The sequence below is a fragment of the Megascapheus bottae genome, chromosome 7, assembly GCF_031878675.1.
Source record: "Megascapheus bottae isolate mThoBot1 chromosome 7, mThoBot2.hap1, whole genome shotgun sequence".
Lineage (NCBI taxonomy): Eukaryota > Metazoa > Chordata > Mammalia > Rodentia > Geomyidae > Megascapheus > Megascapheus bottae.
Genome location: NC_143515.1, coordinates 58,057,638 through 58,078,778, shown reverse-complemented (window position 1 = coordinate 58,078,778; position 21,141 = coordinate 58,057,638). Strand labels below are relative to the sequence as shown.

General features: G+C 37.7%; 2 protein-coding genes and 1 non-coding gene across 5 annotated transcripts in view; 2 read left to right on the top strand and 1 right to left on the bottom strand.

Annotated features, from left to right (window-relative positions):
• Window positions 1–21,141, top strand: part of Arhgef33 (Rho guanine nucleotide exchange factor 33) — a 119,078-nt gene that overhangs the window by 78,880 nt on the left and 19,057 nt on the right. The gene's annotated exons all lie outside the window — the stretch shown is intronic.
• Sos1 (SOS Ras/Rac guanine nucleotide exchange factor 1) overlaps window positions 7,201–21,141 on the bottom strand; it is a 104,948-nt gene continuing 91,007 nt past the window's right edge. The window contains exons 20-23 of one of the 3 annotated variants that reach the window (XM_090337096.1): window positions 18,483–18,747; window positions 12,456–12,500; window positions 10,143–10,261; window positions 7,201–7,806 (exon numbers count right to left, since the gene is read on the bottom strand). In XM_090337096.1, coding sequence (XP_090193222.1) covers window positions 7,516–7,806; window positions 10,143–10,261; window positions 12,456–12,500; window positions 18,483–18,747 — 720 coding nt within the window. In that variant the 3' untranslated portion in view covers window positions 7,201–7,515. Of the gene's footprint in view, window positions 8,738–10,142; window positions 10,262–12,455; window positions 12,501–18,482; window positions 18,748–21,141 lie in introns of all 3 variants that reach the window. The other 2 variants (XM_090337093.1, XM_090337095.1) reach the window with 2 other exon arrangements.
• LOC150060846 (small nucleolar RNA SNORA33) lies at window positions 9,105–9,235 on the top strand. Its single transcript, XR_016536314.1, has one exon. It is a non-coding gene; the product is annotated as a small nucleolar RNA SNORA33 (small nucleolar RNA).

Genomic DNA, 21,141 nt, shown 5'->3' with positions numbered 1-21,141 from the left:
CTTTGTGCATGTTAGGCAAACATTCTTACCACTAGGCCAAACTCCCAACCCCAAACTCTTGTTTTTCAAGAGTTTAGTACATAATATTGTCTTCTAAATCTTTCCCCTCTCTGTACAATAGTTATTTTCAGCATCTTGCCTCATTCCCTTGAGATATAATTAACAATTTATTGTCCCTGTAACTTTCACTAACTCCCCTCCCCCTGACTCCTTGGGTCTAGGTATGAGTGTCATCCACATGCTAAACACATGGTCCACTCTCAGTTATCTTACGCTGTCAAGAAGTATTGGGTCACTTTCTCCTTCTGAAATCATTTACTGTACCCTAAGGACACAACATGTTTCTGTTTGTCATTTTTCATCCTTGACACTTCCTTCTTGGTTTGTCACTTCTGCTTCCTTACTCCTTTGATATTTGAGTGCCCAAATTCTCTTAGGTGATCTCATTCTCTTCTGGGCTAAGAATGTAGCTCGGTGGTACAGTGCAGTCCACACATGCCCTGAGTTTGATACTCATTATCATACTAAAAATTGGTCATGAAAATGACCACCAGTTTTTTTTTTTTTTGCCAGTCCTGGGCTTGAGCTCAGGGCCTGAGCACTGTCCTTGGACTTTCTCAAGGTTAGAGCTCTACCACTTGAGCCTCAGCACTACTTCTGGCTTTTTTCTATGTATGTGGTACCGAGAAATCGAACCCAGGTCTTCATGCATGCTAGGCAAGCACTCTACCACTAGGCCAAATTCCTGTTCCTTTAAAAATTTTTGCCAGTCTTGGGCCTAGAACTCAGGGCCTGAGCATTGTCCTTGGACTTTTTCTCAAGGCCAGAGCTCCACCACTTGAGCCACAGCATCACTTCCAGCTTTTTTCTATGTATGTGGGACCCGGGCTTTCATGCATGCTAGGCAAGCACTCAACAACTAGGCCAAACTCCTGGCCCCTTGGACACACTCTTTGCTCAAGGCTGGTGCTCTGCCAAATAAGGCACAATGCCGCTTCTGGCTTTTTCTGTTTGTGGTACCAAGGTATTGAACTCAGGGCTTTGTGCATGCTAGGCAAGCACTCTACTACTTGGCTATGCTCCTAGCCCTTAGATTTTTTTTTTTAAGATATCTGATCTACTTGTATCAAACTTGTGTTCAAGTCATAACTTTCCCTTCTCAGTTAATTGTAAACATGTCCTTCTATTTGCTCAAACTAAGTCTTGAAGCCATCCTTGATAATTCTTACCCCATATTCAGTCCATCAATTAATTAGTGTCTTCCAAATTTATCCCTATTCTGAACAGGTTGGCCTGTCTATTCCTTTTCTTAACTTATTATTCTCAACAGAGTAGCCAGAAAGCAAATCCAATTATATCACTCTTGTCTCAAATCTCTAAAGGCTCTCTTTTTTTCAAACAGAAGTCAGAATCATTACAACAGCATTTAGTGCTTTGAGCTAGACATGTTAAACCTGATAGTGCCTACTTACATGTATTCTTTTCCCACACAACCAGCCTCACTGCTCTTGATACATCCTGCCTTGGATTTTGATCTGGTTTTTCTCTGACAGGGCATATCCTCAGGTACTTGCATGTCTCATGCCTTCACCTCCCACAAACGTTTATTTATATTGACTTTTTAAGGCAGACTGTGCCCATTCCATTTAAACGTCACTTTCCCATGGCCCCATTCTCAGTCACCTATGGTTTTGTTTGGTGGTTGTTGTTGGCTTGTTCAAATCAGTTACAACATTCTAATGTATCATATCCTATTTATTGTGTTTATTACTTATCTACATCTCACCAAATTATAAATCCCACGATGAGATGGATATTTGTTCACTGTTGTATTTCTTAAACCAGAACTGTACTTGGAATAATAAATATTTGTTGATAGTTAGATGAATCCTTATCAAATGCTTATAACACAAAATCAATTTAAATGATGATAAATGGCAAAGGACACCCTAAAAACAAGTCAACACCGGCACTGGTGGCTCATGCCGGTAATCCTAGCTATTCAGAAGGCTGAGATCCAAGGATCATGATTCAAAGCCAGACCAGACAGGAAAGTCTGTGAAGCTCCTATTTCTAATTAACTTCCAGAAAACTGGAAGTGTAGCCATGGCTCAAGGTGGGAGAGCACTGCCTTCAGTAAGAGCTCAGAGACAGCACCCAGGGCCTGAGATCAAGCCCCACAACCAACAATAAAGCAAACTAACAAATAATCATGATGTCAGGATAACCAACCTCTTTATAAAATCAGGCAAACTTTAAAAATATATCCTGCATAACTTTGCTATCTATTAAAAGCATCTATACTGTGAAAGGAATTACGTTGTACAGATATTTACTTTTACATTTCATAGTAGTCCTAGGGAGGTATGCCATCCTTCTTGTATAGATGAGAAACAGACTAACTTCTTTTAAGTCACTCTTGTGAGCAGATGCCATTCCAAAGCACCTTACTCTACCAGTTCTTCCCTTTCTTGATGAGTTATTAATGTAGAGAAATTAGCTTCTAAACAGACTGTCGATTTTCCTTGTCTCCAGTAAGTATGAGCAATCTTAAAGCGTGAGGACATAAGCTGTCTTTTTGGAATTACAGTATATCCAATCTGCAAAAGTATGTCTCAGCTATGGGATTGGCTCTCATATTCTTGCTCTTGAAACTTTAATTGCCTACAATCTATGATAACGTAACATAGTTAAATTAAGTAGAAAAAAAAGCTATCTGATTAAAACTCAAAAGTAATGGTTTGAGTGAATTCAGAATTAAATACAATTAATATCAATGTTAACATTGCTAAATTACCTACAATAACATATCAGTAAAACATGCTTGGACTTCACAGTGGCAAACCAAAAGAATCTGTATAAAACAATTTTTATTAAACTAGGAAAAAAACCCAGGAAGTAGTGGTGGCAGGAAATCACCATTTTAAGCAGCCCTGAAAGCAGTCCTGTAAACAGCAGAGAGGAACACTGGGTCAGTGGTCTCAATCCAGATGAGATCACTGGCTCCACTGGTTCCATGATACCAGTCAGTTCACCTCTTCAGGCCTTACCTGTATCTGCTTTTAAGAAAGGTGACTTGGATCTCTAAGGATTCTTCAATTTATACATTACATAGTCCATTCCAAATGACTTCATATTTATATAATTCTTTAGTTGAGACCATTCTTAGATCTGTGTATGCCAAGCCTAGGAAGAGTTTTGAAGTTAAATTGCTTCGTTCTTTCTAGCAGGTCTCAGCAAAATGTCTGCCAGAAAACTTAAGATATTCTAAAACTTCTTTTGAAAATATAATAGCTCTCTGAAACTTCAGGTATACACAGGCTATCTTATTAATTTCTTTCACTTTTTTTTTTCCTGGTCCTGAGGCTTTAACTCTCAACCTGAGTACTGTCCCTGAGCTCCTTTTGCTCAAGGCTAGCACTTTATCACTTGAGCCATAGTGCCAAGTTCCAGTTTTTTCTGTGACTTAATTGGAGGTCTCACAGATTTTCCTGCCCCAGCTTGCTTCAAACCACGAACCTCAGATCTCAGTCTCCTGAGTAGCTAAGACTACAAGTATGAGCCACTGGTGCCTGACTCATTTTACTAATTTCTAACCCAAGGATTTGCTACTTCAAGGCACATTAGAAAATATGGAACTTAGCAGGGAGCGTGACCTAGTGATAGAGTACTTTCCCAGCATGCATGAGGTCCTGTGTTCAATTCCACAATACTACAAAAACAGAAAAAGCCAGAAATGGTGCTGTGGTGCAAGTGGTAGAGTATTAGCCTTGAACAGAAAAAGCTCAAGGGTAGTGCCCAGGCCCTGAGTTCAAACTTCAGGACTGGAAAAAAAAAAAACAAACCCAAAACCAAAAACAAAAAACTTATTTATCCTTTTGCACTGACTTATTACCAAAAAAGAAAGTATCCTCAAAATAAGACCACAATTAAATGCAAAGTAGTTCTCCATGGAAAGTTTAAGCTAAATAACCATTGTTAATGACATAAAAATACTGCACTCTCAAGTAAACACATGCAAAAATGATACACTTGTGGGCTATGTAAGGCATTTTTCTTTATTATTTTTCAGTTTATCTTAGTAATGCCAGAAAAATAACAGCCATTATTTTCACTTTAAACGCAAACCAAATACTGCTGCACACAGAGTACAAAGATTACCTAGGAACATGGTTGGTACAAAGGCCATATTAGATGTATAGACCACACTTCGCTCTTACATCATAGTAAGACAGAGCATTTTTTTTTGACAATTATCTTAGCAAATAACCGTGCTACTAAACAAAGGCAAGTACACATATATACACAGACACATCTCAACTAAAATTATACATGTCACTTTGACAAACAAATTTTCTGGTGATTTCACCAGATATTTGCACCCCAAAGTCCCCTGCCCTAATCCCGCCCCAAAATGCTGACTTGATCTGAAGAAAAAAATTAGAGATGTTCTTAATTAAAGGCACGTTTGGCAGCTACTGAAAGTGGCATGCATCTGGCACAGGTGTGCGCTCTTAAGCCACACCCAATGTAACTTCCATCTTTATGCATCTGGATTCTGAGTGGCAGTCCAATGTGACCCACCTTTAGCTATCTTACTTTATAATTTTGCAGCAGTTGGCTATTTAATGCACTATTTTCATTAAAGGCAAAAGGGAAATTTGCTCACAGTTGACAGAAAATGCACTTTACGGTGTCATAAATGGAAAATAAGGCATGAAATTTATAAGAGAAGGTACAAGTGCTTTTGTTGTTTAGATTTACCATAGACATCATGCTTTTATTTCTTAACTAGAATTCAGAATATCTCATGGGCTCATGTATAGGGGATTTCAAAAGTAGTGAGATGTTTCTAAAGAGAAAATACTGAATAAAGTCATCATTTTCCCTTACAATTTTACTGCATAATTCTTTTTCAGCCAAATCAAAATTAATCTTGTACTGTGTATTTAATGGTAAAGATTAATGCTCTGCAATAATCAATAGTCACATAATATAGGTCAAAATAAGTTAACCTATCCATCGCAGCAGAATACCAAGAAATAAATGGTTACACTGTTTCTGAATCTGAAAACAAAATTCTCTCAGTATGTACAACACTAATAAATTGGATCAACTCTCCCACTGAGCCATTAATCTGAATTTAAGCCATCAATTTAAGAGACAGTGAAATTAAAGACTGAAGTGAGCCAAATTTGAGAATCACAGAGATCATGATCAATACATACCAACTCATTTTTGTTTTGCATGAAGAAACTGATTTCTGATGACATTAAGGAAGAATTTAGAACCCTAAGATAGCCTCCCTCTGAAACAGTACTTGCTTGCTAGACTGCTTTGCTGATTGTGTTAGTGTGTATATTCTCAACTCATTCATTAAAACTCACTCGCTAAAATATATGTGAGTTACAGAATAGAAACTTACTAAATACATACTTTGATGCCCAACAACCTTTTATTTAAGCAAACTTTCAACTGTGTAAGACTATCATTATAGTCTTAACTTATATTTGGAGGGGGGTAAGAAACAGAAATGGCCTCAGGTTTTGAATATATTTTAAAATGTTAGCTGTTTTTGTTTTAGAAAGTGCTTAAGATATGAAAAGCTTCCCTTTCTATTATGTTGGTTATGAGCCCTCTAAGTAACTTCAGCCTTGAAATACTCATTTTGTGATTCAAAGATAATGCAATACTCCACATGTTGGAACATGGTAATAAAAGATCATGCTGCACTGATTACCTTATGTCTTGGATTCAAAAGCGGAATTTTGTAATGATGCATTATTTTTTTCTGCCACTTCTTGTCCCTGATTCAGTTACTACTAAGGAGAAATTTATTAGCTAGATAATGTTTCACATAAGAAAAAGGATACAGTCTTCACCTCCACATAAGGGCATTCAACTGGCATTTTTCTACTCAGTTACCACTACAACAGAAAATATTTTTATTCAAATGTCATACTTCAGAATAAAAATATCCTCTATTCACAATGCATATAAAACTGTTGCACAGTGAAGTGGTCTTCTAGAACCACAGGGTAGAAGAATGGTTCCCTTTGGGAGAAATATGATTTGAATTCCAATCCAGTTTTTCTTCTTTATAGGTCATCACCTTATTGAAGGTTAACACACTAGCCAATGATACAGAATGTAATGCCAATATGACTTCTTGGGTTCTCATTTGGAGTAGGGATGGGATAACCAAGAAGTGTAAGTCACAGAAACAATAATCCTATAGACAGTTAGGCTGGCCCAATAAAAAGCCATGGGAGATTCTGGAATGTGTATCACAATTAACTGTAGCAGCAATACTAAATAGGCATAGATAATATTCATTAAACGAATGCTCTTATGAATATTTTGCATCCAAGAGCGGATTTGAAATTAACATTTTAGGACACTTTTAAAAGAGGAACATTATACAAAGAAAAAATGGCTACTATTAAATGGTAGGGATACTAAACAAAAAAGACTCAACTCTTAATAAATAAGAAACGATATGATAGGATGGACTGCTTAATGATGCGATTAACATACTTTCTGGTCTTATAGGACTATACATTCTACTATCATGATGTACATTTAATGCTCTAATAAATATGACAAAAATTATTAAAGTACTAGGTTTCCACCATGATGTGGTACTCCTAACCACATGGTTAACAGAAATGCTGAAATGTTGCTTCATTATTCAGCGGACACATGCAGATACTGATGACACTCTAAGGATGGAATACTTCACATTTCACAGACATTATAGTTGGGAATAATAAAACATTTTCTCTTCAACAAGTTGCATGCATTTAAGTCACAGTATTTGTTAGACTTAGAAGAGCAGTACATAGGCTTAATGAATAATCCACATTGTGATTTCAATGATGTAGGTAGATGTTCTAGAATGAATAATTCTGATAGAGCAGAAGACCTTAAGCAAGGTAGAATGCTCAACAAAAACCTTGACAAACTGTATATGTGTTGCTTAGGAAATTAAAAAGATATCCATCCTATTCTAGCCAAGTATCTTCCTACATGTCAAACTGCAACTTCACATCATTCTTTAAAGATTAATACATATATCCAGAAATAGTAACCAGGGCGTACCACAATACGTGCTTTTATACTTAGTGCTTTTTTGTGTGTGTTTCAACTGGAAAAAAAAAAAAAGAATCAACCATTTTCTCCATAGAATAATTTAATATATGCCAGCCAAACAAAGTATTTTTATCTTTATTCAATTAAATTAAAACAGACCTGCCAGGTATATTATATAACGTTCATTATATACACACGATCTAGGCAATGGAAGAAGGTAAGTCTAGGTATGCAGCCTACTCCACTACAGGCAAAATACAAATGTGTCAGTGGTGCCCAGCAAGTGCTCCATTTCACACTGGTGCCTACATTTCCATGGGATGGTTAGAAGGACAGCTACGAGCCAGGACATGTTTCATTGGTAAACCTTTGTGGGAAAGGGGTGGGGTAACAATCTAGCAGAGGTCAACAGTCTCCTAAATGTCAAAAGTACATTTGACAGTTACAATTCTTAGAAAGTTCACTTCTCCTTTGAAGGCAACACCACCATGTTTTGTTTACGTGTGGGAACAGATGGGGAATGTTCTTAAAATTGGTATCATTATTTTTAAAACAACAACAACAACAAAAAGTACCTCTTTGGTGAAGCCTCGGTACCCATTCAATTCTCTGTAATTGTAAACAGGACTGCTGCACAGTGCTGGGCTTGCTATCAACAAGGCCAGGTACCACAGCCTTCCTCACAGTCCTCTGTATGACTTTTATGAAAGTATTCTAAAGTAGAAGAGTAAAGCAAAGGAAAACAAAGGAGGATAGTAAAATCCCTGTTTAAGAATTTTTTAAAAGTGCATAATATTTTGAATTATAAAAACTGTCCTCGTGTGGGCCTGCTGGACACTAGACTATGCTCCCATCCCTTTACAATAAAGATCACTTCACCAAGTAAGGACTTGCTTATTGGCAATGAAAAGTCCCTTCAACTGATTTTCAGGTGCAATCACTTGTCCAATTCCTCTACATCAGTCTCTCCATAAACTAAAACTGAAATACCATTTCATTTCATAATTATAACTATTTTAAAATTCACTGTCTTATACTGCATCTTGAAGTGGAGTCATTAGTGTTTTAACTCCTCAGTGCTGGCACGCTCAGTGCATCCATTGCCAGCAATGGACTTGGGGCTAGGAAGGTGGACCTCCTAGTTCAGAGGAACTCAGGAAGAATGGGCATTCTCCAACAGTGGCGGTCCATCTCTGTGCATGGAGGGGTGTGTATGTTCCCTCTTGTAAGTTTTTGGAGGGAGTTTAGGAATATGTTGAGAAGTGCTTTGACGTGGAGGAACAGGAGGCCCAGCAATGGAATGGAGGTCCACTTCTTGTGTCAATGGTGGTGACGGCAGATGCCTTCTTGTGCCATGAGGAGAAGGGGTCTGAGGAGGTGGTGGTGTAAAGGGAGCAGGACTGTTTGGAAAGAAGGCATTGCCATGGTCACTCTTTTTGCCCAAAGGGGGAGGTTGGAGATGCAGTGGTGAGCTTGAAAAAACATCAGGTGTCCTCACAGGTTCTCGTGGTGGTAACAAGGGAGGGCTTTCAGGAGGGTCTGATAGAGAGGTCCGGTCTGATACTGAATATCGAGGTGAATAGACTTTTGATGTGGGTTGCCTAGGAGGAATGGCTGGGGGGCTGTCCAAGTGCTTAGACATAATCTAACAAAAAAGAATAAAACACATTAATAATTTGTGTAGTACATAAATATAGTAAGAATCAAGTTATGTTTTCAAACATACTATTTATTGGCAGAACACTGGGTGTAGACCAGGGAGTTTGCCAGATGTTCTAAATGAGAAGTTCTACCAGTTCATATAAGAATAATTTTCCAGTGTTCATTTTATATTTTTTTCTTAAAACTTTTTTTTAATACTGCGAGCCTATCATGATATAACTTCTGATTTGGAATAAATTGCCCATTAATTTTTAATTTTTAATTTTACTATACTTACATGCATGAAATCCTGCAAATATTTTGAGTCTTTGGAGGTCCTCTAATTTCTAGACAGCTTAAGAACAAATGAGATGCCAGCTAGTGATTCTGCTTACCTAAACTTATATATGTAGAGACTTAGAAAAAGCTGGCAAGAGCAGTGCTATAATGGGAGCCTTAAGGACAATTCAAGTCATAAAGGTTCGTGAGAATGGCTATAACAAATTCAAATATCTGTAAGACCTCAGTAGTATAAATAGTGCTATGAATTGAAATGAAAACTTAAAAACATTAATTGCATGTGATCTTTTTTTGTTTTTTGAAGGAAAAAAAGATCAGTTAACAGATGACAAAATGTTAATACTTGTGAGGCTAAGATCAGGAGGACCACAGTTCAAAGCCAACCTGGGCAAAAAGTTGTCCCCATATGAACAAATAAAAAGCTGGCTGTAGTGAAGTGCTCTCATCATTCCAGCTATATGAGAAGTATAAATAGGACTGTGATCCAGGCCAACTTTGGCAGAAAACAAGACTCTATTCAAAAAGTAATGAAAAAGTAAAACAGTTGAAGTCATGGCTCAAGAGGTAGAGCACCAGCTAAACAAGTACAAGACCTGAATTCAAACCATTATACTTTAAAAAAAATTCAGATGGCAAAAAGGAACAAAATTCAAAAATGGGTAAACAAAACTTATGAATGTTCATGAAAACCCCCTTCCAGATCCCCTAAGGGTTCAGGTTCAGCGAAGAATCTTTATGTGCTAAGGCACTGTCTCATTTATCATATACCTTCGCACGAAGCTTTAGACCTCTTTTTCTGTCCTTTTTCTATGTCTATATGCTTAAAAAATGCATAAGGCTAGATTACTCTTATATGTATATTAAAACACTTTTCTTGAACGTACTTATAGTTTTAGATTTGCAAAGGTTATATACAAATACCAAATAACTACTTTTGAGAGGAGTAACAAATATATTGCATAAATTCCTATTTAATTCTTGTTTAAACTATTAAGCCCAAATACTCTGAAATGTTACCTTGTCCCAGTGAGGAATAAAACAGATGTAAACAAATGACTATAACGTAGCTAATGATTCCAATTTCCAGATAACAAGATTTTCTACTGTACCTTAGATGGCGAAGATTCCGCTGGGGCAGATTCTGGTCGTCTTCGTGGTGGAACAGGCGGGGGGACAGGCACTTCATCAGTGCCCTTGGTTAAACTTATAGAGGATACTGACGCAGACCCTGTGGGATGTTAAATTTTTTTAAGTTTATAATAAATTTTATTTTACTCATTAATCTGGAAAAGGCTTAGCTGGAAATGTCTTATACTTATTAAAAGAAATGTCTAGAGATAAAAAAGCCGTTTAATAAACCAATACCCAGGTGTATTTCATTAAAGCAAACTGTTATAAAACATGCAGGAATTTCTTGGAAAAAAATGCTGCCTAAGATGCTGTTATTTTGCTTCTGGAACAAAGTAACATTCTCACTGTTAATCTACTATTGGAATATACAATAGGGTGCAATTCTTAGATTTATATTGGAATGGTAATTTGAAAAATCTTAGGAATAACAATTTTTGTCAAGCTTAATAATGAGCTCATATTTTTCCTCTGCCTTTATCAATATATATTTCCCCTGCCTTTATTAGAGAATCCTTAGGACCAATTTCTATCTTCACAGTTTTCCCCAATATGTTGTCTAGCAAGTCTGTTGAAGGATGGAGGAGAGCGAATCTGGTGCCTGGGGAAGGCCTTGGGTACAGGCATGTAAGCAAAATCCTGATGGAGTCAATTTAAGATGACTGGGGCAGTCCTGATAATAAAAGCAAAAATCACTCTTGACATCTAGTGAACCTGATTCTAATTTCCTTTATGACGAACAGGTCATAATATAGGCACATAATTACACATGAAAGACTTTTTGTTTTTTTTTTGGCCAGTCCTGAGGCTTGAACTGAGTGCCTGAGCACTGTCCCTGAGCTTCTTTTGCTCAAGTCTAGCAGTCTACTACTTGTGCCCCAGAGCCACTTTTGGCTTTTTCTGTTTATATGGTACTGAAGAATCAAACCCAGGGCTTCATGCATGCTAGGAAGCACTCAATCACTAAGCTACAACCCAATGCTTTTAAGTATTAGCTAGTTTATAAACACTAAAGAGTTGAAAAAATACTTAACATTCAAAATTTGTACTTGATAGGTTCATAGATTCTTTTTATTTCTTTAAACATTAGGCTTTTATTCCCCCCTCAGGTGGGTCTTGGGGCTTGAACTCTGGGTCTGCTACCACCCTACCCTTGAGCCAAGCTCCACTTCTCTTTTTCTAGAGGTTAACTGGAGATAAGAGTCTCAGGTTCTTTTGTGCCTGGGCTGGCTTTGAACCTTGATCCCCAGATCTCAGCCTCCTGAGTAGCTAGGATTCCAGGCATGAGATTAAAGGCATGAGCCACAGTGCCCAGCTTAACATTAGGCTTTAAGAATACATTGTATACTGATATTATTCAAGTGATCAACATAATGATCACCTATTTCATTGATTGGTCGATGGATTAGTTGATTGATTAGACTCTGGCAAGCTAGGCAGATACTTTACCACTTGAGCTCTGCTCCCAGCTCTGATCACCTACTCCCTCCTGCCCCCCAATCTTGAACTCTGGGTCTGGTTGCTGTCCTTGAGCTCTTCAGTTCAAGGCTATCTCTCTACCCCTTGAGCCACTGCACCACTTACAGTTTTCTAGTGGTTAACTGGAGATGAGTCTCCTAAGACTTTAGTGCTTTGAACTGCGCGATCCTCAGATCTCAGCTTCCTGAGTAGCTAACATTTTTTATTGTACACATTTTGAAATTTTCTATATGAAAGTAGAGCAATACTACTAATCTATTAGTTTAAAATAATGGATTTAGTAAATTGTTAGTCGTCTTTAAAATGGAAAGTAAACTAGCAACAATGACCCGTCCTCTGTTTATCTGAATGTTAAGGACTTATCATTTAAATAGTTATAACTGTGAGACAATAATTCTAAAGTCTAAAGCAGTTATCTGCCCACAATCTATGTGCTGTCCCTGGCTCTGTGGATCTTGTGATTTGAACACTGCATGTAGCTGCCAGCAACCCCATATGCGCATGCATGCTCTTGCTTTTTAAAGTTGAACATAAAAATATACTTAGGCTCTATGTTTAGAAAGAGAAATAGTGAAGCATGGAAGCCACTCAATATGTTCTTTTAAAAGAGGTTTTATAAAAAGCATGAGAAGTATAAATTTGAGCAAATAATTTATGATCAAAGGATAGCACAAGTGAAGGCCTAACTTTTAACATGGAGCAAGCAGGTACTAAATGCTGCCAGACCCAAGGAGAATTTTAGCAGGAAAGCTGACAATTGGTTTGATTTTTAAAGCTGAAGCAAGAATTAGGAGTCTGAAACCAAATATACTAACTTGGGCCATGGGGCAGTGTAACCGGGATAAAGACGGTATCGCTGCCTGTGAAAGGAAACAAGAAAAAAAAATAGATTTTTTTTCTTCCATTGATACATTCAACTCATTTGTAAAGCTTATCTCAAAAATATTATTTTTGTCACTCTAGTTTTAAAGAATGCTGAATTGTTTCTATTAAAGCTTGTTACTGCCTACTTTTGAGAAAAAATAACTGCCAACAAACTGGGGAATTTGAAGATTCTTTTTAGATATACTATTGATGTTTTGATAATTAAATGAAAACCATTAGAAAATGAAACTATGCTGTTATTGGAAGACTTTATTTACAAGGTATATACTCAATTCAAGTGAAAAATTGACCTGAATTCATGTTATTTCCTAATGACTAAAGAAAGCTTGAAACTAATACCTTATAATTCTGAAAATGACCTTGGGCAGCATAAGTTTCACTAAAAAAAAAAAAAAAGGAACGTTGGATATTTAAAAAGCTTAAAAATGAGTTTTTCTCTGTCCCTATTCATAAGTATTTTCTAAATCAATGAATAAACACTTTATGCTTAGACACTTTATAAGTATCTGATAAATTTTAAATGCCTAATTTCCATAGTGTTGATTCTTAAGGGGAAAAAATAACCCCTGAAAAATAAAAAAACAAAGCCCCAAGAGTATCAAGTAGGAATACCAAGACAGAGGCTTGGTAACGTATTGGTTTGTAACGTATTTAGATTCCAATACCAACTCTTGGAATTTATATTCAAGAAATTAAAACTGCACAGTAGATTGAGCTGAATTTTTATTTTAAATGATTTGGAACATTCATGCTTACACAGTCAGAATGAGAATGACTTTACATTGTAGGTACAGCTAACTTGACCTGATGCTGGTTAATTTGATTGCTTTCAAAGATACAGTGGTGATATTTCTTTGGCAATTCCAAATCCAAACAATCCATGGCATTATCTTCCTTTTCTGTGTACAAATATTTATTTGGAACTACTAACTGTAGCAATCCAGCTCATTTTACTATATTATCTCAGATGATTAAAATTCATGTTTATAGCCTAAAATTATTTTAAACTGTTGCTCTATCAACAATTTTTCTTTACAATTAGGCACTTACAATAAAACAGGTAATAAGGTGAAATCCAACTCTATTGTTTACCTTATAGATGTCTCACTTTGTTTTGTTTTTTGCCAGCCATGGGCTTGAGCTCAGGGCCTGAGCACTGTCCTTGGACTTTCTCAAGGTTAGAGCTCTACCACTTGAGCCTCAGCACCATTCCTGGCTTTTTTCTATGTATGTGGTACCGAGGAATCAAACCCGGGTCTTCGTGCATCCTAGGCAAGCACTCTACCAGTAGGCCAAACTCCCGGCCCCTCACTTTTCTTCAGAAGGAAATAAATACATCTCTTGAAGCTAGCTCTCCACAACATAATATATTTAGTATATAGGAATAAAGCAAAGTCATTTATGATTTCAAAAAAACCTTTTCCTATAGGAAAAGGTGATATATATATATATATACATATATATACACACATATATATGTAATAGATAACTCCTATAATTCATGAAAGCCTTTTAATAAGAAGTGCACTGAGATTACAAATTTGCTACCTGTTCCACAATCTTACACACCAGCTTGAAATACCTGTACTTTTTTTTCCCCCAGTTGTGGGGCTTCAACTCTGGGCCTGTTCATTGTCCCTTGAGCTGAAGAGCTAATACTCCACCACTCTGAGCCACAGCACCACATCTAGTGTTTTCTGAGTAGTTTATTGAAGATATGAGTCTCAAGGACTTTCTTGCCCAGGGCTGGACACAAACCATGATTCTTAGATCCCAGTCTTCTGCGTAGTAGGTGTGAGCCACCAGCATTTTTTAAATTGGAAGATAATAAGGTCTATTTATCATTTTCTTTTTTCTGCTGTAGGAACAGAAAGCTAGAAACTCCTGTTCTTTCCTTTCTTATCCATCTACTACGACAATCTCCTCTAAGGGAGAACTGGCAGATGAGAAGGTACAGAGCAGGGCTGTAACACTAGGGCACATCTGGCGGCACTAAATAGGTAGAGGATCTCTTCCCATCTTTTCCACAAAGCTCTCAGTGACCATTCCTATGCATTATCATGTCACCTTTCTGCAGATGTCTACAGCATTTATGTCTGCATCACTCATTGGGCAGTTTTGATTCATGGGTGCTATGCTTATTATGCTCCCAACCCTCATTGGACATTTAACTACCATTTTCTTGACATTTTCATTGTCTTTCTTTTTAATTATTTTTTTTTTGGGGGGGAGCAGCCATGGGACTTGAACTCTGGGCCTAGGCACTATCCCTGAGCTCTTCAGCTCAAGACTACCCACCCTATCTCTTGAGCTTCAGCCCCACTTCCTGTTTTCTGGTGGTTAACTGGACATAAGAGTCTCTTGTTCTTTAGTCCCTCAGATGTCTTTGAACCTTGATCCTCAGATCTCAGTCCCCTGAATAGCTAGGATTATAGGTGTGAGCCACCTCACCCAGCTAGTTAGCAGACATTTTTAATATGAGGTTTCCATGGTATTTCTTAGATGTATACAATACAAATAGAACACATTTACCTTCTCCACCATATTTTCACTCCGTTTTCCTTTCCCCCTTGTTTGGAATGTTTCATTACACTCTGTGTGTGTGTGTGTGTGTGTGTGTGTGTGTGTGTGTGTGTGTGTGTGTGTGTGTGTGTGTGTGTGTGTGTGTGTGATGTCCTTTGATTCTTATCATCCCTCAGATCCCCTCCAATCATTATTTTGTATCTCTTTGTAAGACTGTAAGTTTTCCCAGCGATATGAAGTAAATGCTTAGCAAGGAATAACACATTCAAGACACTGGCTGGAAGAAAAGCAGAATTTTTAAAAAGTACATTAGCCAGGTACTGGTGGCACATGCTTGTAATCCTAGATATTCAGGAGGCTGAGATCTGAGGATTGTTGTTCGAAGCCAGCCTGCACATGAAAGTCTGTGTGGCTCTCACCTATAATTAACAACCAAAAAAGCCAGAAGTGGAGTTGTGGCTTAAGGAGTAGCAGAGTGTTAGCCTTGAGGAAAAGAAGCTCAATGACAGTGCCCATCCTTAGTTCAAGCTCAGGACCAGTAAGTGCACATACACATACATAAAGGAGCATTAAAGTTTATTTTTAAAAATCATTTTGGGTTCTGGGAATGGAGTTTCCTGCTAGTTTGTACTGACTACAATATGTTCAGGTAACAGAAGAGTGTAGTTTAAGATAGTTCTTTTCTGCCAGAGAAACAGAAAGTGTGTACTCAGTCTGGCTGCAGCACAGTGGTGCAAGTAGGAAGCTCTGATTATCTCATAGCAGTAAGAGATCTGTTAAGCAAAAGTGGAATCAAAGGGTGGTGAATACTTTTAACACACACAGGCTACTGGTAAATTATGAGATTAAGCATGTGGTTGGTTTTCTGGTATGCTGTATTATTTTAATTTCAAAATTGGTTCTTTTTAGAGGGAGTTTCTTTATCATAAAGAAAGAGAAAGTGGGCGGGGAGTTTGGCCTAGTGGTAGAGTGCTTGTCTAGCATGCACCGAGACCCGGGTTCGATTCCGTGGTACCACATACCTAGAAAAAGCCGGAACTGGTGCTGAGGCTCAAGTGGTAGAGTTCTAGCCTTGAGAAAAATCCAAGGACAGTGCTCAGGCCCTGAGCTTAAGCCCAGGACTGGCAAAAAAAAAAAAAAGAAAGAAAAAAGAAAAAAAAGAAAGAAAAGAAAAAAGAAAAAAAAAGAGAAACTGAAAAGACTCAAGCTTAAGATTATAAAGTTTAAGTCCTGGAACATTTTTCTACTTGTCTATGTGTTTAATACTGTTCCACTGCAACATATAACAAAGCACTCATCCAGAGCATGGTATTACTAAACCAGTTTTTCCATTTGACTAATTGTTGAAGATTTAATACTAGCAGAGAAGCATCATGTGCAAATACCCTATTTTTCTATCCTTTTTTTAGTGGCTTAAAGTGGCTTCCCTAACTTAGTCTACAAGGCACAAAAAAGAAGTTTATATAAAATCAGAATGCTTAATTATTATACTGGGATATTAGACTGGGATAACAAACCAGGATTCCTAATTCAAAGTTTAATGCTTCTCACCCTTTGACATAATTATGTCACTCAGCCTCTGGGAGTACATCATTCCTAGGGCGGAGCTTGGGCAGTACATTGAGCTAACAGTCAATGTTAAGAACATATGGAAGAATTATGAGAGAGCTAAAGGTAACTGATTCATATTTTGACTTAACCATGAAAAACTGAAAAAGACAAGTTCTTGGAAGAACTTTAAAGCTACACATGACAGATGAGAAAATTAATGGAAATCTAGATTTAAGAGAAAGCTCTTTAAATGGCTAGATCTTCAGAAGCCACATGATTACTGAAATCTGGGTGTGTTTGTCATAACTAAGATGGACTATTAAGTATAAAATTCACACTGGATATTAAGGATTTAAAATGGCAACAAATAGAATGTAAAATATCTTGATAAGCTGAGTGTGGTAACACATGCCTGAATTCATATCATTTTGATGGCTGAATCAGAATATTTCTAGTTCTAAGCAAATCTGGGCACTGGCTTATGCTTGCAATCCTAGCTACTGAGGTCTGGAGGATTATAGTTCACAATCAGTCTGGGAAGAAAAGTCTGTGAAACTTTTGTTCCAACCAGCAAAAAGCCAGGATTTAGGCAATACTTTAAGTGATAGATGGCCACTGCTAAGCCCAGTTTTGTTTTTGTTTTTTGTTTTTTTTAAAGTTCTAGACCAATATGAAACACAGGAATACCCTGTCTCAAAAAAAAAAAGTTTTGCAAGCCAGGCCTGGTGGCTCACGCCTGTAATCCTAAACTCAGGAGGATGAGATCTGAGGATTAAGATTCAAAGCCAGCCAGGCACAAAAGGACCTGAGACTCTTATCTCCAGAAAATGAGAAGTGGGGCTTGGCTCAAGGGTAGGGACAACGCCCAGGCCCAGGGCTAGGGTGGTAGCCTTGAGATGAAGAGTTCAGGGACAGCACCCAAGCCCAGAGTTCAAGCCCCAAGATCCAAAAAAAAAAAGTTTTGCTAATAATTTTTTTGTAATGATCTTAAAATTTCATGTTAAAATAGTATTTTATATAATGGGCTCTATAATTATTTTTACTTAATTGTATTTGTTTTCCTAATGTGGCTACTAGACCATTTCAAGTTATATACATGGCTTTCACTATGTTTCTGTTGGACAGTGCTGCTTCAGAAGTAAGAGAGGGAAAGTAAAAGGAAAAGTACATTATCATAGATACTACATAAAATCAGGTAGTCTGAGGGAGTTTGAATTTGATAAGCTGCAAAATCATAAGCCATTACAGAATTTGGTAAGTAGGAGATAGTATATCCTGAAGTTTTAAAATATAGTAGCTATGGAAAAAATATTGTTTCCTGAAGATTTTAAAGAATGGTATGTTTTCCCCTGTTAAGAGAGATGCATATGGAATACTCAAATACAATTCAATTCCCAATTTTACCACCAGGCCTTTATTGTCACCTATACTAAACTTAAGGAAGGCTATTCCTATTCCAACTGATTTCTAAAAATTGTAAATTGCTAAAATTCTTACTTTATTTTTATTTTAGTTTATTTTATTGCTAGTCCTGGGCTTGGGTTCAGGGCCTGAGCACTGTCTTTGGGTTTTCTCAAGGCTAGAGCAGCTCTACCACTTGAGTCACAGCACCACTTCTGGCTTTTCTATGAATGTGGTACTGAGGAATTGAACCTGGGTCTTCATGCATGCTAAGCCAGCACTCGTGGCCCTTGAGTTTATTTTTAGCATGGTCTTGAAATAGAATCTGACTTACGTACAAGCATACATGCTTGCATGAGCATACACACACACACACACACACACACACACACACACACTTACAGAGATTCCCCCTACCCCGCTCCCCCTTTGCAGATATAAACTAACAACTGCTCTACAGCACTTAAAATTTTAGCACCTACTTGAGTGGAAAGGGCTTGAATGATCAGAATCAAACACACTGCAAACATCTGTGGCACTGGAAGCACCAGAAGCAGGAGGAGGTGTGAGTGGTGTTCTTGGAGAATTTGGTGCAGATGCTGTACTTTCCGTTTCACTTTCAGGGATCCTACTGTAACTAATTTTCCTTGGTTCTTGCTGCAGAGGTGTGGGATGCCTCATTGTACCAGGTCTTGGGTTTGACGGACGAACGCCAGGGGATTTTAGTGGATAGCTATACTTTTTTGGCTATAGATATGTCAAAAGAAACACAATACTTAAAACATCACGACAGAAAGGAAGGTAAAGATGACTCATAAAATTCAACTAATAATAAATTATACATCATCAATAAGGCAGTTACATAATGCTTCAGATTATAAACTGTTCAGGCATTACCATTGTATTTTGCAGAAGACTGGCTATCTAACTTGTAAGAAAATATATTTAAGTAAGCTAAGTTTAGTTCTAGAAATACAAGAATATTTATTATTTTGATATTTGGGAGGGTAGATATTTTTAAAATCTAGAATGCTTTTAGAAATAATTACATAATTATACATAGAAATAAAATGAAATATTAGTTCCTTGACTTCTAAATTTAAGCTTGTTGGGAAAGCTAAAATCATCATCATGAATAATCCTACCTCACCTGCTCCACTAGGACTATTTGAACTATTACAGGTGCATTAAGTCACCTTGGCTTTCATTTGTGTGTATATTAGTACTTGTAGCATTTTCCTTGAGTAGAGTGATCCCTTGTCAATTAGTGTGCTAGCTCCCTAGAACAGACTAGATAGGCTAGTCTAGACTAGATTTGCTGTTTTTAATTCAAGTATTAAAAATTATTTTAAGGCTTGAAAAATTTGTATGGCAACTGCATGAAATAATTCATAAACTTGAAATTATTTTGAGAACTTAAGAGTTATTCATATTTATCTCCTGATTGTTCATTTTCTTCTGAACAAGAGAACTTTCTCAGATTAGTCAGGTAATGATACTAAACATAAATTTGGCCAAGTACTAACTAGTAAAACAAAGCTACAAAACTATCAATAGTATATCTAGCTAAACCTGGTATTTCTAGGGCTAATGATTCATGGTTACAAGCTCTAATAAATCAGTAATTTAAAAAATCCCCACGTAAATATACTTAAATAATCTAAATTCATTATATGTTCTGCCTCTAAATTCTAAATAACTTCTTTTTTTTTTGCCAGTCCTGGGCTTGAGCTCAGGGCCTGAGCACTGTCCTTGGACTTTCTCAAGGCTAGAGCTCTACCACTTGAGCCTCAGCACCACTTCTGGCTTTTTTCTATGTATGTGGTACCAAGGAATCGAACCCGGGTCTTCATGCATGTTAGGCAAGCACTTTAACCACTAGGCCAAACTCCCAGCCCTAAATAACTTTTTTTTTGGCCAGTCCTGGGGCTTGAACTCGGCCGTAGTTCAGCACTTAGTGCTGTCCTTGGGCTTTCTCAAGGTTAGAGCTCTACCACTTGAGCCACAGCCCTACTTTCGGCTTTTTCTATGCATGTGGTACCAAGGAATCAAACCTGGGTCTTCCAGCATGCTAGGCAAGCACTCTACCACTAGGCCAAACTCCCAATAACTTTTTTTTAGGGTTGGACATGGGGCTTGAACTTGGCCTGTGCACTGTCCCTGAGCTCATCAGATCAAGGCTTCTGCCCTACTCCTGGGCCTGGGCACCTGGGTGTTGTCCCTAAGCTCTTCAGCTGAAGGCTACCGCCCTCCCCTTCCTTGAACCAAGCTCCACTTTCCTTTTCTAGAGGTTAACTGGAGATAAGAGTCTCAGGTCCTTTTGTGCCTGGGCTGGCTTTGAACCTTGATTCTCAGATCTCAGCCTCCGGAGTAGCTAAGATTACTGGCGTGAGCCACTGCCCAGTATAACTTTTTTTTTTTTTTTAAATACCAGCCCGGGGCTTGAACTGAGGGCCTGGGCGCTGGTCCCTGACTTATAGGGTTCAAGGTTAGCGTTCTATCACTTGAACCACAATTTTACTTCCAGCTTTTTGTAGCTAACTGGAGATAAGAATCTCATGGAATTTCATTTCCCAGAATGGTGTTTAATCACAATCCTCAGACCTTGGCCTTCTGAGTAGCTAGGATTACAGGCATTACCTACTAGCCAGTGCCTGACTTAACATTTTTGTTAAAACCAAAAAACTATTAAAAAAAAAAAAAACTTAGCCAGGTGAGGTAGCTCATACCTGTAATCCTAGCTATTCAGAAGGCTGAGATCTGAGGATTGTGGTTCAAAGTCAGCCAGGGCACTAAAGACTTTGAGACTTTAATCTCCAATTAAACACCGGAAAAGGGGAAGTGGGGCTGTGGCTCCAGGGGTAGGGCAGTAGTCTTGAGCTGAAGAGCCCTAGCATTCAAGCCCCATGACCCACAAAACAACCAAACAAACTCTGGGCCAGGAGTTTGGCTTAGTGGTAAGAGTGCTTGCCTAGCACGCACAAAGACCCATGTTCGATTTCTCAGTACCACATGCATTAAAAAAAAAAAAAAAAAAAAGCCAGAAATGGTGCTGTGACTCAAGTTGTAGAGCTCTCACCTTGAGAAAGCCCAAGGACAGTGATCAGGCCCTGAGTTCAAGCCTCACAACTGGCAAAAGGG